The sequence below is a fragment of the Ischnura elegans genome, chromosome 2 (assembly GCF_921293095.1).
Source record: "Ischnura elegans chromosome 2, ioIscEleg1.1, whole genome shotgun sequence".
NCBI classification, from domain to species: Eukaryota; Metazoa; Arthropoda; class Insecta; order Odonata; family Coenagrionidae; genus Ischnura; species Ischnura elegans.
The window spans coordinates 100,539,061-100,558,939 of record NC_060247.1 but is presented as its reverse complement, the minus strand read 5'-3'; the positions used below and the strand labels follow the sequence as shown (position 1 = coordinate 100,558,939).

The 19,879-nt window shown below is 40.9% G+C and overlaps 1 protein-coding gene across 1 annotated transcript in view; it reads right to left on the bottom strand.

The window, feature by feature from the left end:
- Nucleotides 1-422: 422 nt before the first annotated feature.
- LOC124153224 (transmembrane protein 151A-like) overlaps nucleotides 423-19,879 on the bottom strand; it is a 135,592-nt gene continuing 116,135 nt past the window's right edge. Inside the window, exons 3-4 of the mRNA XM_046526323.1 lie at nucleotides 17,217-17,624; nucleotides 423-1,424 (exon numbers count right to left, since the gene is read on the bottom strand). Coding sequence (XP_046382279.1) covers nucleotides 423-1,424; nucleotides 17,217-17,624 — 1,410 coding nt within the window. The remainder of the gene's footprint in view (nucleotides 1,425-17,216; nucleotides 17,625-19,879) is intronic.

Sequence of the window (19,879 nt, the reverse complement as noted above, 5' to 3'; positions counted from 1 at the left end):
AAACCTCTTGACTGGAGAAGCCTTGGCTATCATGAAAAATTTACATGACTTCTGAATGGATGAAATGGAATTTTCAATGTTGGCAAACTTCATGCCTCCTTTGGCGGGTGGTCACTAATTCAGTTCAAGTGTGGAAACAATGGATGATGCATCACTTGAAGCACATTAATGGTATGGTTATGTATTTTCCTAAGTCTCTTGTAGAGGCAAATCATATATAAGGCAAAGTAGGCAGTGGCCTACAGACCATTAGCCTTTGGGATTCAGAATTTTTTCCTCTATCTTCCCTTAAACACTCCCTCCCATCCTGAGAGTCCTGTTACACATACCATTGCACTGCCCGAGGCCACCAAGTGTATCTCACTCTGGTCTCCCATTCTTGATTTCCCATTTAGATGACGGTCCATTGCCTTGCACACCACTCAGAGGCTTGTCTCCATTGTGATAAGGGCATGACGAGCACACCTCCCCTCTCTAGCTCTTCTCCTCCACGACTCTTCTTCGGCCCAGAAGCCCCCCTCGTCCTCCTCGTCACCACTGTCCTCATTGTCCTCCCCTCGGACGTCCCCCCTGCTCACAGCTGGGCCAGACGTTGAGGACCTCTCGCCTCCCCTGCCCACTGCCTCGTGGAAGATGGCTGCGTCCGCATCTTCGGTGCAGGAGCGCCTCTGGTGGTCCCTTAGCCTCCTGCAGATGTCCCTGGTGTCGGTGAAGGACCTCCGGAGGCGGGACGTGATGGCCGCCACTGTCGGTACGTTGTGGAAGGGGTCACTGAGTCCCAGGGCCTCCTCGTAAGGTGGCGGATCCCCTTCTGCGGGGGTCGTGGAGGTCCTCCCTCCGAAGGGGTCGGCAGGGGAACTCTCCGCAAGAGGGGAGGGGTAGAACAAGGGTCCTCTGGGGGCCTGCGATGGGGACCACGCGAGCGAGGAGAAGGAAGCCCTGGAGTAGGGCCGGCGACCAGAGAGGCCGCCTCCTGCGCCCCCGCCCCTCGCTCTCCTGCCCCCGCTGCCCCTCCTGCCGCCGCCCTCGGGCCGGGGGAACAGGGTCAGGCGGCAGGGCAAGGAGGGCGTCGGCAGGGAAGGGGGTCGGGGTAAGAGGCGGACTTCGCCCCCGTTGCCGCCGCCCCTCCCGCCCCCCTCCGCCTCCTCCTCTTCGGCCGTGCCGCCTCCGGAGGCGGTGGCGACGGCCGCCCCCCCGCCGCCCTCCTCCTGCCCTGCCACGTCCATGAGGAGCGCCTCCGAGTAGCTGGGCACGAGCGCAGTGTTTTCGCGGATGATCCGTTCGAGGTCGCCGCTGTCGACGGTGCTGCCGCGCGAGGATCGCCCTCCGCACGGCGCCCAGGAGACGTCGTTGGGCGAGGAGGGCACGAGGGAGAAGGCCGGGACCTCGGGGGTGAGGTAGTTGACGCCGAACAACTTGGTGACCTTCGAGTGAAAAGGAGAGAATAAAATAGTAAAGAGGTTGTAATTGATTCAGTTCATTTTCATTATCATGAGGACAGGGACGGATTCAGGGTTGGGTCACAAGGGTCGGTGGATGAGGACCTAGCGTGGGCCCTTTGAAGGATACAGCCACCGGTGCTGGGAACCAAGTAACTCATTCGCCTAGTCATCTCGGGGAAGGGTTTGGTGGGGCAGTAGCGTAGCCAGGATTTTGAAATGGGGGTGGGGGTCTACTGGAGATTTCGGGGCCCTTCTGGGGTGAAAGGAAAGCATCCCAGGACAGGGGGGATCCTGGAGGGGGGGGGGGGGTAAATTTTGGAATTTTTGATGTTGAGAATGTGAGTTTTAGGATTCAAAAAAAATAATTTTGTAAGAGTTTTATTATAATAAAGTTTATAAAATAAATCAATAAAGACTCTAGGGGGGTTGTAACCCGGAACCCCTCCCCCCCCCCGTACGCCATGGTGGTGGGAATGGATAAAGGAAAGAAGCACCGCCGCGATAGCGAGCCCTCAGACGCCTCCGGGTTGAGGATTGGGTTGGAAGGAAGGGATATGGAAATCCCGCCATTAGGGCGTCGTCGGCCAGTACGAGCGAAGTCATAATTTAACGCTTCTACGAAAAGGAAAGAACGAAGGGACGCGGTGGAAACCTCGACTGAAGATTTTTAACCCGTCCAAATCAGTGTCCTATCTGATATTGGTCACGTCAGATCTGTGAAGTTCCTGCTATGGAACTTGTGAACACGTGAATAAATCTACATACTACCCCGAAATCCACCTCAATATGGGTGTGTTAGGGCATCAGCCGTTTATGCATAAAAAGGAAATGCTCCAACGAAATTACGCCTAGCATTTATTAGTATTTTATTGTTCGGGGAGAAAACGAATTCCCATGCCTATCCGTTCGGCAAAATATCTCTCTGAATTTATCGTATCTACATCTACACAATACCCCGAAATCCGACTAAAAGTCGTGCGGCAGGGGGTGTTAGGACACCAACCGTTTACACACAAAATGAAGTGCTCTGACGAAGTTGGGACTAGCGTTTATTAAAGTCCTTTATGGTTCGGGGGAAAAACGAATTCCCATATTTATCCGTTCGGCAAAATATCTCTCTTAATTTATCGCTTCTATCGGACCTGGAAATATAGTGTGACTCTAATATTATGTTCTCCATTTCGCTCGTAAAGATGTCCATTCTCAATTCTTCAAGCAATCTAACCCTAGCGCGCAGTATATGTCAGACCTGGAAATGCAGTGGGGTTCTAACATGATGCTCTTCGTGTCGCTCTTAAAGATATCCACTCTCAAGCAATTTAAGCCTACCGCGTAGCCTCCGAGTCTTTAGACTGGTGTTTTGTTCCATGTGCGTAATTAGGTAACTTGCTTGAATGTTCTAGAATGAATGTAGAATGTTATAAATGGGTTTGTGGATGATAAAATACCCTGTAATACCTTTAAAAGTTGTAATAATGTTTATGGTAAAATGATGAAAGAGGCACTCCCGGAACCCGCTTTTTGTTGGACTGGTGTGCCAGTTGTCGTTGGCGCACCAAATATAGCATTGAGATTTAAGAATTGAGTAATAACACATTATGGGATTATATTGGCCAGCGGCGGTAGCGCTTCTTAAGACCTTGGGGGGCTTCAGCCCCCAATGAATTTTAAAAATCTTTTTGCGACTGCTCACAACACTTAGGTGACAACTAGCCCAATCCATCCTCTGAATTTCTCTCAACAATAAAAAATTATGAATTGAGATCAGAGTCTCTCAGGTATCAAAATCTGTCACATCTCTAAATCATACAATATTGACTGCTAACCCGAGTGCTCTTTAAGCTTAAAATAAAAAATAATAATAATATAAAGGGTGGACTTCGGAAACGAGCGCCAACGGAGATAGATCAAACCGTACCACATCGATTCACAACGATTTCAACCGGTGGAAATCCTGAGATTGCTTCACGAAAATTATTCGAAAAAAATACCTAAAAATTTAAGGCTTATTTAATGAAATTTATGATTTTCAGAAGCAGGAAAAATCACGAGTTTAGGCAACCCGCATATCGTTTCAGGCCTGACTTGGTGGAAGTTCGATATATCCATGATAAAAACTACAAATTGGAATTTCGACACATTAATACAAAGCCAAACTACCGACCATCTCGTCAGCATATTATGTCATTTTCAAGGTGACCTATTATGTTTTTTTCTTTGAAAATGATAATATATGTCGAAACCATGGTCGGTAGATGAGTTTTGTATCGAAGTGTGGAAATTGCCATTTGTGGTACTTATCATGGATAACCTGCACGTCTTTCAAGCACTCCCGAAGCAAATTTCTGCCTATGTGTCTCCCTTTTCCCAGTAAATTTCTGGTTGAAGCTTCTACTGCAAATGGAGAGTACCTGGGAGAAATATTTTTTTTTCGTCCAATCGGTCTCGTTTCGTATTTCTCTCTCCTCCTCGAGTTTGCGCCAGCGTGCCCTTTATCAGTGGGAGCCGTTTTCATCCCGCTATTCCTCCGCTCTTATCTCTCAAGTGGCTCCCCATCTTTAGGGGCGCTCTCCTCTTTTCACAGTCCGAAAATGTGCACTCCTCTGCGCCCAGCATAGTGGGCGTATTGCCCCTATGTCATTTCCTCTTCTGCCTTTCAGGAGGTTGGTCCGAGAACCGATAGAGAGGTAAATATGTTCTTCTCGAAGAAAGGTCTTACGCTTTCCCGGCGAATTAACTGGATTGAGTTCTCTCGAGTCGCTATACCACCATTAGAGCCAGTGATTTTTCAAAAGAGTTTTAAAGATAGCATAGCAAGGAAAGCCTTTTATTTGGCCGTTAGCCTATGCATTGCAATCATAATTTATTTTTACTTATTTTTATAAATTTCTAACGTCCCCGTACACAGCACATAGCGGCCTTTACAACGGAGGTTCCAAGATTAGCAAAGCACAATAAAAACACCCATCCTCAGGACAGGGTCCACCTACCCACGCTGGACTTGAAACCACGACCTTCGGTTTACAGGTGAGGACCTTACTCCACAGCCACCGATGCCAGCAAACAATGGATTAAGTTATCTCGGGTTCCTAGGCGGTTGACAGTATCCATCGTGTCTGGCGTTTCAAAGTCCATCCCATTTCTCGTCCTCAGGGAATAATACCGTCCTCATTCGAGGGACATGACGGAAATGTCGCTTATGGATTCTCTCACCCGGCTGGGAACTTGAAAGAAATTAATCCATGCTCTTCTAATTGTAATGCATGGGCTGGCAAAGAAGTGTTCATGAACGTTAATGTTGAAGGTTTAGTTTACCATTGTCATCGGGATTAAACTTTCACCCTGGCTAAAAACTCGAATATATTACATCGCCATCATTTGCAGGGCAAACATTAGATTTTTCATTCAGTGAAAACTTTTCTTCATGGAGCAATATTGCTAGTATATATAATAATATTTATCATCATTTTCGAATGACAATAGATTTCATTAAAATTGATATTATAACACCATGTTTTTATATATATTTATTACCAATAGTGATAAAATTGACGTTTTTTAAATCGAATTTTGCGCCCTGGTTGTCAGAAATTTGGTGAAAAAAATACATGAAATATGATAGAAATATAAAGCATAATATTTTCCTAGGTATGGAAAACTCCAATTTAATAATGGTATCATATTTAATGCGGGGAGGAGTGGTATATCTACCATTTGCCCCGGGCGGTAGGAACTACTGTTGTCTTATCATATTCCCCACACAATGCTATTTATTTCCTCTCCTCCGACCCTACCACCTTGGGTCGCTCTTACCAATGCGGCCGAGTTCTCAAGGCTTCTCCATAGCTCTCCTCGTTTCTAGAGACACTCCAAGGAAGGCGGAAGAGACACTCGGGATCTTGAGTGGACGGGCAATATTTTCCTCTTTCCTCTGCAACTGAGAGGATTAGCTGCTGATGTTACTGGCGATGTGACCGCTCGACCGTATTTGAAACACATGTACGCACTATCTACCTTAGTGACGTTCGGTCACGATGTCACTTAGCTTCGCAAAAACCTACTTCAATATACTTATACATTTTTTACTGCCTAAATCGAAAGGTTATTACTCCTGGAGTATGTATTTCACGCTTTTAGATTTTTTAATGACGATATCTATTTTTCGCGATTAAATGAAAAGTGAAAATTTTCAAGCGCGCGAAAACGCAACGGGTAAGTATGAATGCCGGGAAAAACACCGTGTGACGTCGTTCTGGTTCCCGCTGCCAAAACTGAGGTGACCTTGGGGCGAGGCTCTGAGCGCTGATACGACGCAGGATGCTAGCAGGTAGCAGAGTACCATACTAGCTGGTAGCGCTTGGCTTAAATAAGGATTATTAATACCTTATCAAACGAAGAAAACTTTCCGACCTTAGCCAGTTTTAATAGGTGATTATTAAGACATGTTTCCCTGAGCTCTGTGCCTCATGCATGCATTGGTAATCTCAGACGATGTAAAACTCCTATCTACTCGTATAGAAACTAGGTCCCTGTGACGTCACGTGGAGTGGCATCGCATGGGCGCCAATCTGGCTTTTTCAAATGAGGATAAAATTGTCCTTTTCCATTCGTCTGAACCGGTATTTCTAAAACCAAATAATTTTTATATTATGAATACACTAATGGTGGGTAACGAATCGCAATCAATGCCTTTCGTTTTCTTTGATGAAGGAAACTACCCTATTCGTGAGCCAAGACACATACAACCGTGCTGCAAAATTTATAGGCTAGAAAACTTAAAATATAAGCTACCAAACTAATATACGAAGGTGCCAGCATAAGCGCGAGAGATTCTGTGGTACGGAGTAAGCTTGCATGTGAAACTTTTCCGCAGCAGGCTTTAGCTGACCTAACTTAATTTCCGACTTAATCACCTATGGATTAACTCTCCGGAAGTTCTGAATATGCAGGATTAAAGTTACCTTTTAAGATTCGCAGAAGAAAATAAAATCCTAAGTCGGTTTTAAGCAATTTGCCTAGGTTTAAGCTATGTAGTTTTTAACTTGAATATTTGCTCCATTTTATTCCAATTCAAATGTCTCTCCTAAGCCTACGAGGAGGTACAATCTGATTCAAGATCTGCTGCAGACGATGTATTAATAATCTTACACTATCGAATGGGTAGGTGAGTTCGTAATTTTTCGCTGACCATAAAGATTCTCGGCTAAAATTTCAGATATCATCATTCCAAGATTCATATTTAGTGCCCAGATCCTCTTGCGACGCACCCATTTAAGCTATATATTATAAGCTATAATAAATTTTAATCTATATATAAGCTGTACTAAAGCTATACGCATTACTTAAACCTAGTTTTAGATTATCACACCGCACCGTAAATAAAACCAAACATGACGAAAAAACTAAGTAATCATTTGGATTCAAAACTCTTGCCATTCCAGCAAGAGCCAATAAAACTTTTAGCCGATCCTAATGACCTTAAAAATCATTTTATTCGATTTCTTTGTATTCGTTCGAATTGTGATCAAGTTTATCGCCCTCCATTCCACGTTTCAGGGTAGGATTTAGCGATGGGAGCGACGTTAAATATGCTTCGCGTCCCCCTTGCGCCAGCCGTTTGGATTTTTTCATCCGTAAGAGAACATCTCTGAAGCTGATAATGGACTGCAATTGTACGCGAGTCTGGGCAACGTCCCAAATTGTCCTCAGGTCCGTGGAAGTCTCCAGCCCAAGTGGCTTGGCCGTGCCAATTCTATGTGTGCAATTTGCATAAGTGAAACATTTCGAATACTTCTGAGGAAATCGATATGCAGCCAGATGTTCGAGAGTAAAGATCAGACTTCATACACCTCTCGGTCCCGGAGAAGTTATCCTAGCACGAATGAAGGCTACTTTATGGTGTTCATGGTGCGGAAGACTGTCACATAATCACTGAGCTCTTAATATTCACACTGATAATACATTGTGAATTCTCCGCGAAATGATTCCCATAGTGATTTGATGACCTAATGACTTATCACTTTACTTTAAAAAAATATGTGTCCTTAAATTCTTTTTTTACGGATGACGCATATTCTTTTTCGCTTTTTTGTGTTACTAACTATGCGCCGCGAATAATTTTTACTTTCAAAACCTGAGTGGCTTAGATTTTTATTGGAAAATTCATTTCGGAGCTATCATCATTTTCTCATTTTATGTGCCACAGCCACCTCCGGAAAAAAGTCTTGCTATGAATATTCAGACTTGGCCATATTGAACTACAGCATTTGAAATAAATGCCGTACTCTTTTCTTTTTCACAATTCGGCTTTAGTTTAGGCTTTCTGCCGGTTAAGGAAGATTTAAATAAAGCATTTTGCAAATCAGCCGGTCCTATCCTCTCTTCCAAATCGGAATTCCATTTTCAATTCACAATAGATAGATTTAGACGATATCATTAGGCCTATAGAGTAGGTACGTATTCGTTTGCCACTTACGTCAATTATGTCGCAGCTGAAATTACCCGTCGTAATTTTTATTGCGTGAATCATGCAGGCTCTGAATTAATGTATAAAGGGTTGGTCAACAGCTGAGGTGTAAACTGCAACCTTTGATTTTTGCTCGGTGGATCAATAAACGGGATCATTGTGAAAGGGCCATCTTTTGTGATCTCGCGAGATCCATTGTGGTCCATTACACCACAATGGCACTGATGTAAAGAAATATGTTGGACTAAGAAAATAAATCTGAGGAAGAAAACCAAGTCACTGTTTCATTTGTGAAATTCAACTTTTGTATTCACATTCGTACTTCACTTCACTCCACATCCACTTCACCCAAGGGCAAACTCAGGATCATAACTAGGGGGGTGGGCAAGCCATGGTCTAAGGGAGGGAAAGCCAAGTTGTGACATTTTAGCTGTAAAAGGTGAATGAAACCAAAATTTTAAGAAAATTATAACGGCACGTTATTAATTTATGAGATTATTTCCTTGAAAAAATAGTTTTATGTTAGTTACAATCTTATACTAATACATATCATTTTTCGTGTGTTTAAAGAAAATTTGTTGAATACTTTCGTTTCAATGTAGTGCTGATTTTGCTTTAAGACTTTTGCCCTTTTTGCTTCTGGGGGGGGGGGGGGGGGGGGAGCAGCTGCCTCCCTCTGCCCCTCGCTGGGTAAGCCCATGACTTAACCGCAGAGGTATCTACATAATACCCCGCGAGCTGCCTAAAAGGCGTGTGGCAGGGGGTGTTAGGTCACCAGCCGTTTACAACTGAAAAAAATGAAGTGCTCTAACGAGGTTGGGACTAGCGTTTATTAAAGTCCTTTATGGTTCGGGGGAAAAACGAATTCCCATATCTATCCGTTCGGCAAAACATCTCTCGTAATTAATCGCTTCTATCGGATCTGGAAATATAGTGTGGCTCTAATATTATGTTCACTGTGTCGCTCTTAAAGATATCCATTCTCAATTGTTCAAGCAATCTAAGCCTAGCGCGCAGCCTCCGAGTCTCCAACGGCTCCCAACCTAATTCGCTTAACATCTGGGTAACACTGTCTGTACGCCCGTAGCAGTTTTTGACGAAACGCGCAGCCTTCCTTTGTATTTTATTCAGTTCGCGGATTAAGTCTTTCTGCACCGGATCCCATACGCTCGCTGTCTATTCAAGGTGCGGTCGGACGAGAGCGAAATAGCACCTTTCTCATCCGAAAATCTTCCCACAATACGCTTTACGAATCGTAATTTCTTCAGGGCTATGCCGCAAATATTCTTTATATGTATCCCTGATATCATCAAGTATTTGATCTACTTTACCCAGTGAAAAGTGCTCTGCCGCACTTGATTTTACGTACGTGCAGCCTCCTTGTTATGGTATCTATATTTTTTCCGCGAGCACAACTGCTCCGAGGCACGCAGACCGTAAATAAAGAGATGGAGGTGGTAAGGGGGCGAGGTTGATGAAAATTGCATGCTCATACCCTTCGGTGCCCTTTCTTCCCTCACACCTGTGCGCACTTTATAAAAATGGCCGAAAAGGGTCGAGGGGAGAAGAAAGGGATAAGGATAAAGGGGGAAGGAAAAGGATATTTTCGCGACCATGCGGCAGCATGAAAAAAATATATTCCCCGTCCTTTTTTTTCTCCATTTACAGGTGGGCCTCTTTTGTGGATTGGGTTTTAGTTATTCATCGCTGTGGCAGCGGTGGAAAATTCAATTTTGAGTAGGATAATGACTGGGGAGTTCGGATCCCAGATTCTTCGCCAGCTTATGCTCAATGCATTAATGTCGGTCTCAAGTGGCTTCATAATGCGCTGTGCGTAAAACCATCTCGGAAATCTGATAATCTGGTAATCTCCATTTCCACTCGGTCAATGGACGGCCTAACTGGATGCGGTTGGGTGAGAGATGGATTGTCCTCGGGTTTGGAAGTGAGGTATATGGTCTATCTAAATTAATTCATTAGTGGATTTGGTTGTTTTCAGTTGATAGGTGTCTCTAAACCAGCATGGTAGCCAGGGAACAATTTTGTTAGGGGAGGCTTTTTGAAGAAGTTTTTCCCTCAGAATATCTGCAATGCATTGGAAAGTGTTGGCTACAAGATAAAAATAAATATCGTAAATGAATAATTTCATCATCGTTTTGATTTTTATTCACTTAAAAATTTAAGATGTCGATATCTTATTCGCTCACCAGTTTTGAATGTGATAGGATTTTTTTGTTTGTAGACTGGATGTATTTGGTTCTAAAATCCAAAAATTACTATTTCTAGAAAAATATTTAAGTGAATGTTATTTAATGTGCCACAAAAACCTTGTTTCTATTATCTAAACTCATCTAAAGCTCATTAAGGACTTCAACCTCTGATATATTTTAACGTAAGAACTTTTATATTAGGAATGAAATTAGTTCATCTGCGAAGGATTAAAAGCATAACTTTGTCTCTTTCATTTCAAGTTGCCCGATAATTTTTCTCAATTTGTATTTTTTCGGTAGGTGTTTTGACTAAGATGATTCCTTTACTTTTGGCATGTGACTTGAAGATTGAAATCCTCGTGTAATATCCCAGATTTTGATGATTTAACATTCTTAATAAGGTTTTATTCAGGAAAAGGGCAAAATTAAGGTACACTGGTAATAAAATGAAAAATGGCTACGTGGATATAAATTTTAATGAATGAGAGTTCATTTTCAAGAATATAAAGGGAACAGTTGGATTGAATGAGCAGGAATTAACGAAGGAGGCGATGACGGTATTAATGAGGGGAAATGTGACTCAGAGTACAAAAGGAAGACGAGTTAAAATTTTAATATGGATTGGAGCGTTATTCAGTTCAGACTCTTCGTGTTCATGGAGAGCATTCGCGTAATGTCTAATATCGGGGGTAGTTAGATATTTAATTATGAATGTAGGCTAGTAAGGGAAGGATTTGAAAGTAGTGAGTTGAATGTGCCTTGGCTATATATGAGCGTGCCGGGCATAGCGAATGAGTATGGAAAGTTGGAGGAAAGGTTACAGGAAGATTTAAAAAAAATTGTAGGAAATGCTGATAGCGTAGTCACCTTTTTTTCTCGTGGTTATTCCGGCATAATTTGTGCACAGAAAATATGTCCTCATTCTGGTTATAATTTTAATAGTTATTTTCTGCGTCTTTAATAGCTAAGTGTTAATTTTGGCATAAGAAATTTCATATTTATTTTTTACTGCTGTTTAGGCGAAAAAAGTAGCCGTTTTTGATAACGCTCGAGTGAACTCACTATTCGGAAACGGTACATTGACATTAAAGCGTAAGATATGAAATTTTTGCTGTGTCATTTATGATATGCATGCATAATAAGTTTAAAATTTATCTGCCGTAGTTAAAAGAGCTGACATTTATTTTTCAAAATTCGTGTACTTCAAGTATTTTAATAGACAAGCGACTTTGTGCGCAGTCACGCGCACGGATGTAAAGTTAATCACACTAGTGGAGGAATTCTCCATGAAAATAGTCATTCCGCTTAGCCGGGATTCTAACGTTTAAATACTGTTTTTGGTGCAACTGGTAGCATACATGACCGATGACATATTTGGAGATCCTGGTCCAAATTCTGGATAAGCCAAATGATGTAATCACGGAAAATTTCTCCCTGGGTGTTAATAAACACGTGTAAATATACCAGAACTAGATTTTCGTTGAGTTTCCTGCTTCGTTGCTTATTAAGTCCGTTCGTCATCACCATTTCCAAATTTTCACTGTCCATTGCGTAAAATGTGTGCATTTATTTCTGCTTGAGGCTTTTGCAAAGCTGGGTTGCAGGTCTCTCCATGGTTTTCTGGTTATTTTCGTCGAAGTTGTGCGTAAAATCCACAGAGAATAAAATAATTCGCCTGGACCAGGATACGAACCCAGATCCCTCGATTTCCTACTTTTCTTAGAACTTCCTCATTAGTTAGTTGCTCGGTCGATCCATTTGATCCCCCTCATTCTTCCGGAGCACCTTATTTTGAAAGGCTCCGCCCTTGATATCTCCGATGCTGTCATTATCCATGCCTCACTTCTGCAGTGAAGCATACCCCAAATGTATGCTCTGATGAATAATTTCCTTCCCCCTTAGCTTAAATTGCCCGCTGTAAGTGGATCTTTCTTTTGGCGGAATGCTCTTTTCGCCGGGGCTATTCTGCTGATAATTTCTTTCTAGCTTCTCCCATTCTAGTTATCCTGCTTCCCAAACAACAGAATTCATCCATCTCTTCCATTTTTTGTTTCCCCATTTTAATGTCGCTCCCGACTTTTTCACTTCTAATATCTCAGTTTTCATTGTGTTTATTTTTGCTAATATATACGTAATATCCTACTCATTTTTTACTAGAATTCAGTTCGAATCATTCTCTGACTCTCTCATGACGGCAATGCCATCGGATAATCGTAGCACGCTGATTTATATCCATGGATGTTTACTGATCACAGCTGATAACAAAACATTTCGCTCATTCTCCATCTTTGGCATTGAAAATCTGAGAGTTATGCTTCAAGAAGAAAAGTCGTTTCTAATTTGGTACATAGTCATCCATTTTAGTGTCAGTAAATACAGGCAAATTTATTTTTATTCCTTTTAATATTGCATATGAATACCGGATGTTAATGCGAAAGTCAAATTTACATTGTATCACAGCTAATAATATTGCAGTGTTATAATATTTATCAGAACATAAATATAGAATGTTTTCTGTTATTTTTAAATGAAAGTGAAAAATCTGTAAATATACCTAGTCGTTTGTAAAAGGTCCATGTCGTATATTTTGGTGCTTTTACTTTGAATATCCATTTTCAGATATCATAATTACCGCCAGCATGGCGGTTTTAATCGTTCTTACCCACCTGTAAATCTTTTTCCTTCTGAATCCAAGCTTTCATCACATTTCGAAACAGTAATAAACGTCAAATATTCTCTCATAGTCCTCGCAAATATGCATAGATCAACGCAGTGGCATCAATCGGCGTCTCTAATTGCAATAACGCCCGCTACGTGGCATGTGCGTCATAAATACGATTCGTGTTTGTTTTGTAAACAGCATCGAGGAGACAGCGCTCCATCCGTTTTATCGTGGGTTTCATCGGCCTGTTGCGGTTGATATTCGCGCATGCTGCTCGTGTTACACATATCAAAACTTGTTCCAGATAATTTCAGCCCGTCAACTTCATCGGAGGGAGTACGTGATTGCAATCAAGTGAGTCTCATTATCATTCTCACATTAAGCCTGAACCACTTGCTTTCATTCTAGCAACCGATAATGTCATAGCGCGACGCATGAATTCGGGCGTAAATATAACGATACGCTGTAGTAATTAAGTTCACCCTCGATTTTATATAATTTCCATAGCACTTACGAAGTAAGATCTATCTGGACGTATTTTTTTTCAAAGAAACGATGTTATATTCCTCCACCTGGCTGCGCGTCAAAATATGCTCTATGATATTGAATATTGTGTATTTAAGGGTTCCGAATCTTTTCAAGGCAAGACACATGATTTTTATCGTAAGTAGGCAATTTCGTGACTCAACAGGTCGTTTTAAATCATTTTTAAAATCACTATTGGCAGAAAATGGCCAATGGTTTAATGCCAACGCCATGGGAATAAGCTATGTATTGCTGTTTCATTTTCCTGCTATGAGTCAATTAATTTGGGATGAGTTAATTCCTTTCCATTTCTTATTGAAAGAATTATTTTTGTCTGTGTCAGTGTCAGTTAAAAAATACTACTATCATAATTACTTATTCTGGTTTTCTGCTTCAGATTATTTAGGTATTTTTACCTGTAAAAACCCACTCTCTAACGTAGTTAATTTTTGCCTGATTCCCATCAATGCTTTTTAATTTCTAACATTGATTGCCAAATTATGTTTAAGAAGCCATCATTATTGCAATGTCATAATAAAATAAAGCGTCAATTTCAGATAGCAATATGCCACAGTTGGATCCCTTGATACGGTATGTGTTTTTCTCTATCCTCAAACGCATGAATTTAAATGTTGGCATTTGTAGTGAATATTGATAGATAGAAGTATAGTGCTCTTTTACGCAATTTTTTTGAGAAGGAAAAAGTATTGCTGCCAAAACATCCATGTCACGAGGAGGCTGGTAGCTACGATGACGTATCAGATCCATATGTACCTACTTACATATAATAGACGCCTACTATTTAGGCAGTCGCAAAAATATATAATATAATTAATAATTAGAGCATGACTTGGATTATCTACCCGAATATAAGTAAGTATTCGAGTATATGGTGTTCTGGAAAAACAATTATACTAATTCCTTATGATAGCACTGGTCTGTAAAGAGTTGTAAGGAGGAAAGTCTTGTTGAAAACCCATGGGAAAATGGCTATCTTGTCTAAATATAAATGGTTGTAATATGCCAACCGAAGGAGAAATAGACACTTTTATCTCGTGGTTTGATTGTGTAAATTTTATAAACAACGTGACGAAAAAACGAAAGTTATCCAATGTCGCGTGTAAAGTGTAGGGCGAAATGTTTTTAACGATACGAGTTAGCTATAGCAAAAGCTAATTTTTGTAATGCTCATTGTGGATAATTGAAAATTTGGATCTGTGATCTTGGTATTGGTTGACAACTTTCCTGCATGAGAAAATTTGATCCCGAAAAAAATTCATTTTTCGGCCCACTCTAATGTATAATTTAGACACCTATGGCTTAGCCTGGAGTGAGCTCCACGCTTGTCTAACGGATTTATCTGAGTTGAGTCATTGAGTGAGTGACTCGCGAATATTACAAAAGAGGATCCTCAAGTCGGCCTCTAAATGTGTCCTCACCCACTGCGCATTTTAATGGGTTTACAAAAGTCGCCACTCGTGTCGCTAACGGATAAATCGATCCGATTTTACGGGGCAATTAGGTATGATGAAGGGTATTAACCGAAATGCGTGAAGATGTGATATATCAATTTCATAACTTTTCAATGCTATTAATTAATCGTAATTACAAACATTATTATGTAAAATATTGAAAAAATTATTGGATCGCTTTGCACTCATCACCATGCCGCGGACATTTTTGAAAACCAATTAAAATGCGACCGAAGTGGCAACAGATGTCAGCCTTCTATGGAATGGAATTGGGTCTTCTCTATGGAGACTCTTTGGAGTGACTGTTGGGAAGGGCTACGGCTTATGTGTGTAAAACTTTTTCAAATAGGAACATGTGTATAATTGAAAATCGCTCTGGCAAAGTGCAGGGGCTATCGTGAATGGCTCGTAATTTATCATCAAGTGGAGTATCATCAAAATTGCGCGAGGCGCACTACGTTGTGAAATTGGCTACTGATAGATGGTTCCCGTATTCCAATTCTGGGTGAAGCCTTAATACATTCGATAACTTGATGTTCTCCAAACAACGTTTTTCTAAGTGATTAAAAAGAATTTAAAAATTTCTATGAGCCTGACAGTCTCTGAATTATTTGCTTAATGTGCAACGACAATAGCTGGGCATATTTTCCACTATGTCACTCAGCAATTTATACTTAATACTATAACATAATTAAACTACGAAATAGAATGAGCAACAGTTAGTTTTACAACTGCATTTTAGACGATGTTACGTATAAATTGAGTATTATAGTGGAATATGCGCCCAATTGTTTTCGTTACATATGAAGAAAATAATTCATAGACTCTGTCTAGCTCATAGCTTTTATTTTACTCTTTTCAGTTCCTTGGAAAACAGTTCTTTTTTGTTAAAAAATATTTTTGCATAGTACTTTATTCATTATACGTTCGTTTTACCAGTGAAAGTGGAAAAATTTCTCACTTATAATGTAGCCATGAGAAGACCCTTAAGCATCAAACGGTAGACAAAAAATGTTAGAACAGCCAGAATGACCATGAGTCGCGATCCCGACTCAATCTCGACTCGGTTGCCATGTTAGTATTACGAGACCTCAGCAAAGTTCAAACTCAAAGAGATTTCAAGATGTACGCCGCCATTCCCACACAATTTTGAAATGAAATATCTCTCGTTAAAATACTTCTACGTGTGATATTGTTCTCCAGTTATGCTAGTTTTTAATAGGCAGGAAACGAGGAATGAATATAGTGTAGGTTAATGTCTTATCTTGTAAATTTTACCACTATTAATCTAGCTGAAGTGAGTTGAGTTGAAGTTAGTTTCTAAAATACGCACACTAACTCGAATTTAAGGGGATAGGGTTGGTGTGGTGGCTAGAGTGTTGACTTTCCACCCTTTGGGCTCGGGTTTAAATCCCGGCGATGGCAGAGACTTTTCAGAGATTACCCGATCCCTGCTTGAATGTCGTGTTGAGGCCATTTCAAGCACAACACTCCGTTCGTCGGATGGGAAGTTAAGCCGTGGTCCCCTTGGCGCCTTTCGGTAAGAGCAGGCTAATGCCGATTGCTCTCCACTTTCCCTTCCATACCTTTCCCTCATGTCGCAAATTTCCCTCATCAGTCGGTCGCCTCCTTGAAATACCATACCACCACTGCAACTCAACCTGAGTTTGAGATCTGAACTACGGAAGTGGAGTCAGTGCTCAAGTTTGAGTTAGGTTCTGGAATACGACTCTAATGTCGGCGTCAAAATGATGTGCCGCTGCACTTTGCAAATTTATACCTGAGCTTAGGTGCATGCTTAAATAATTAATAATTCGTCACTTTAAAGAAAATTTTATTCTAAATTTTATCCTAAAAATAAATTCAAAAATTTAGGCACGCCAGTGCAGTAAATGACTCCGCGTCCCATACAAGTAACCGTTTAGTCAACTTCATGAACTTTTTAACTTAACCTAAAGGTGCGTTTACACAATGTAACATGTTATATAAACAAGTTACACACAACATGTTTTACGAAAAAGTTACATGTAACATTGTGTTACAAAACAAAAAGTCGTGTTATATAACAAGTTTTTGGTTTCCCGCACGAAGTGGGAAAATGCATAACATATATTATAGAGCAGAGGTGAGGCGCGTGGTGGGGATAGCCAGTTGAGGGGTGGGCTAGGACTGAATCGGTAACATGTTATTTGTGCATTTTTGGTTCCGCTGAACTCTTGTTATAAAAAAATGTTACAAGTAACTCGTTACGTACAAGTAACTCGTAGAACATGTTACACAGTGGAAATGCTCCTTAAGGAAAACTGCCAAGTCTGCAGCAGTCATCTTCCACAATAACTTGCAAACATTCATTGAGATAAATAAAAAAGCTGTGTCGTATTTTTAGTAAATACGGGACTGAATGCGCTCAAGGCTTGGCGTTGCCCATATGCCACCCACCTGGTAGTGGACGGTTGCCGTGTTGTATTCGATGAGGACCCTAAGCGGCCAGGAGAGAAGGGCGGCAGAGAGGAGCCAGAAGACGAAGCGTCGCGCGAACCAAGGCGGTCTGTCTGGATCCCTGCACGCCACCATGCCCTCCCGGAAGGGCACGCCGTGGAGGTCCAACCCCTCTCGCATCTCCATGTAGTCGTCGTATCGCTCGTGCTCGGCGAAGAAGCGCGCCCTCTGCTCCTCGAACTCGGCGGCCGCCTCCGCGTTGGCGAACGCGAAGCCCTTGGAGAAGCGGACCCGGGTGACGGGGTGGCGGGCCAGGCCCCCGAGGGGGCGGGAGGCATCCCGGACCCCGCAGTAGGCGAACACGAAGCAGCCCCCTGCCGCGTGCGAGTTGACGCGCTCGTAGTAAACCTGCGGGTAAAGTGGAACGAGTTAAAAGTTGATCATCACTTAACCCATTATAACCCAATGTTGCGTCAAAGTATCATCAAAAATGAATATAGTGTCAGATCTATTCTGGAAAGATTTACTTCACGTGTTATTTTGTGTTGTGAGGTTTAATGGCGAAAGATGTCGCTGCCACAATAATTGTGGTCGAGTGGAAAATTTTCACATTGTTAACGTGATAAGTCTAGAAATTGAATTTCTACCAGTAGCAGCTCTCGTTCAGGAAGGGCTAACTGGCATTGAACGTGCATATCTATTTAAGCAGTGACCACTTGATTAGAGTGTGTGAGAAGCCAAGGGGTAAAAGAGATTTTTTTTCTAAACAGAGTTAGGTACATAAATTAAGTCAGGAAACCAACGAGATCAATTCGATATTTTTTTACATATGCATTTAATTTTCCATTCGATGTCAGCTCAAAAACAGAAACTCACTCTTATCTCTTTGCCACCAGGGTTCTGTTTATTTCTTCTATCAATTTTTGTACCTAAATCTGTTTAGGAGAAAAATCTTTTGCACCGTTTGATTAACAAATATAGAAGACAAATTTCTGTTCAAATTACATTTGTCCACTTTTTATTATTGTTACTGGCTACTGGTGTCGACGGCTTAGCGTCATCATCAGGTGCTGCGTACAATATAGCATTCGATAACGCTCACATTGTATGGGTTTCTTGATATTACAGCCTACTCGTTTTAACTCTTCGTGCATAGGATAAAAAGTAGACATTTGCCTGCTGATATTTTTTATAATTTATTTTTGTTTATTTATATCGCCCCGAAAACAGCTCATGTAATGCAATATGAAACAATAACCATCACACACAACCATGCCCTGGGTAGGGGTAACCTACCTGGGCGATCTTCGGTTTGGCAGGCGTGGACGTTACCCCTCCGCCACCTAGGCCGGCTAACATCGTATAAACTCCTTGTTACATTCCAAAGCGTCTCACGTTTGAGTTTTAATTCAATAAAAAGGCTAAAAAATTGAAAGTGAACGATGATGAATAGGAAATCGAAATCCACTCATAAAATACATTTCTTAAGCAAAAGCAAAATATATAATGGAATTTCCAAGAAGTATCGACTTCATCCACAATGCAATGATGTGTAAAAAAATGAAAGTGAAAGTTGACTCTTTATAGCTCTCTTTTTGCATAAAAAACCGGTAGCATATTTGATTACAGCTAATATAATTCTCTCTTTCAAACCAATTAAGAGTATTTTTTGTTAAAAGTCGAATGATGAAAACATTTTCACGCCAAATATTTGCTAATTGCCGATGCAGTTGGTAAAGTTAGTTTTGCTTTCAAATTCCAACACAAGCAGATGTTTTGAAAGATTTTCTTTTCTTTAGAAATCATAATCAACACCACGTTTGCTTAAAACAAATCCAACATCATCTCTCAGAAGAGTCGTAATAAATTCAATTACATTGAATCCGGAGTTTTTCGACACAATACATTTTTAATAATAAAAAATTAAGAATTTATTAGCTCACTGAATTGTTTCTCATCATTCAAATCATTGTCCATCGTTTTTTTTATTTAGTTTTTTGCCATGTTGTAATAAAAGTTCTTGGAACGTTAATTGTAAATAAAAAGCCTGCGTGCTCAGTGAGGGATTGTTAAAAATTCATTAAGAATGAAGAATACCCTTACACGCTGAAACAATGGCATGCGATGGGAGGGTAAAACAAATATCCGGATTTGTGTGAATAAAGCTTAGCCGAGAACTCGGGTTTCCTTGGGCGCGAAACGGTTCCTGAATTATTTATTTGGAAGTCAACGTCACTCTTGGCCTTGACTTCTAAGGGAGGTGATTTTTTACTCTCTCCGTAAATAAGGATAAAAAAACATTGACGTTGAGCCTTTTAGCCTGCACTGGATCACTGTTTTCTCCTCGCTAGTTATTAAAAGAAATAAACCAGGATTAGGGTTTTTTAAGTTTAAAAGTTGCTCTAAAGAGAATTTGGGACGCAATGTTTTAATGTAGAATATTTTTTGACGCTAGGGCTTTAGATGATGATGGCATGAAAGTCAAAATTGGTATATAAATCTGTGCTTAATTTTAATTAAGGTGAATATGCTTAAAGGTATGCGAGTAATATTAGGTGACAAATAATCATGCCAAAACACACTCAATATCAATTAAATTTTGGGTTGTAATCAGATCTTTTATCATAGTTATTCCTGTTGAAACTTTAGCGGAAGTAAATAGA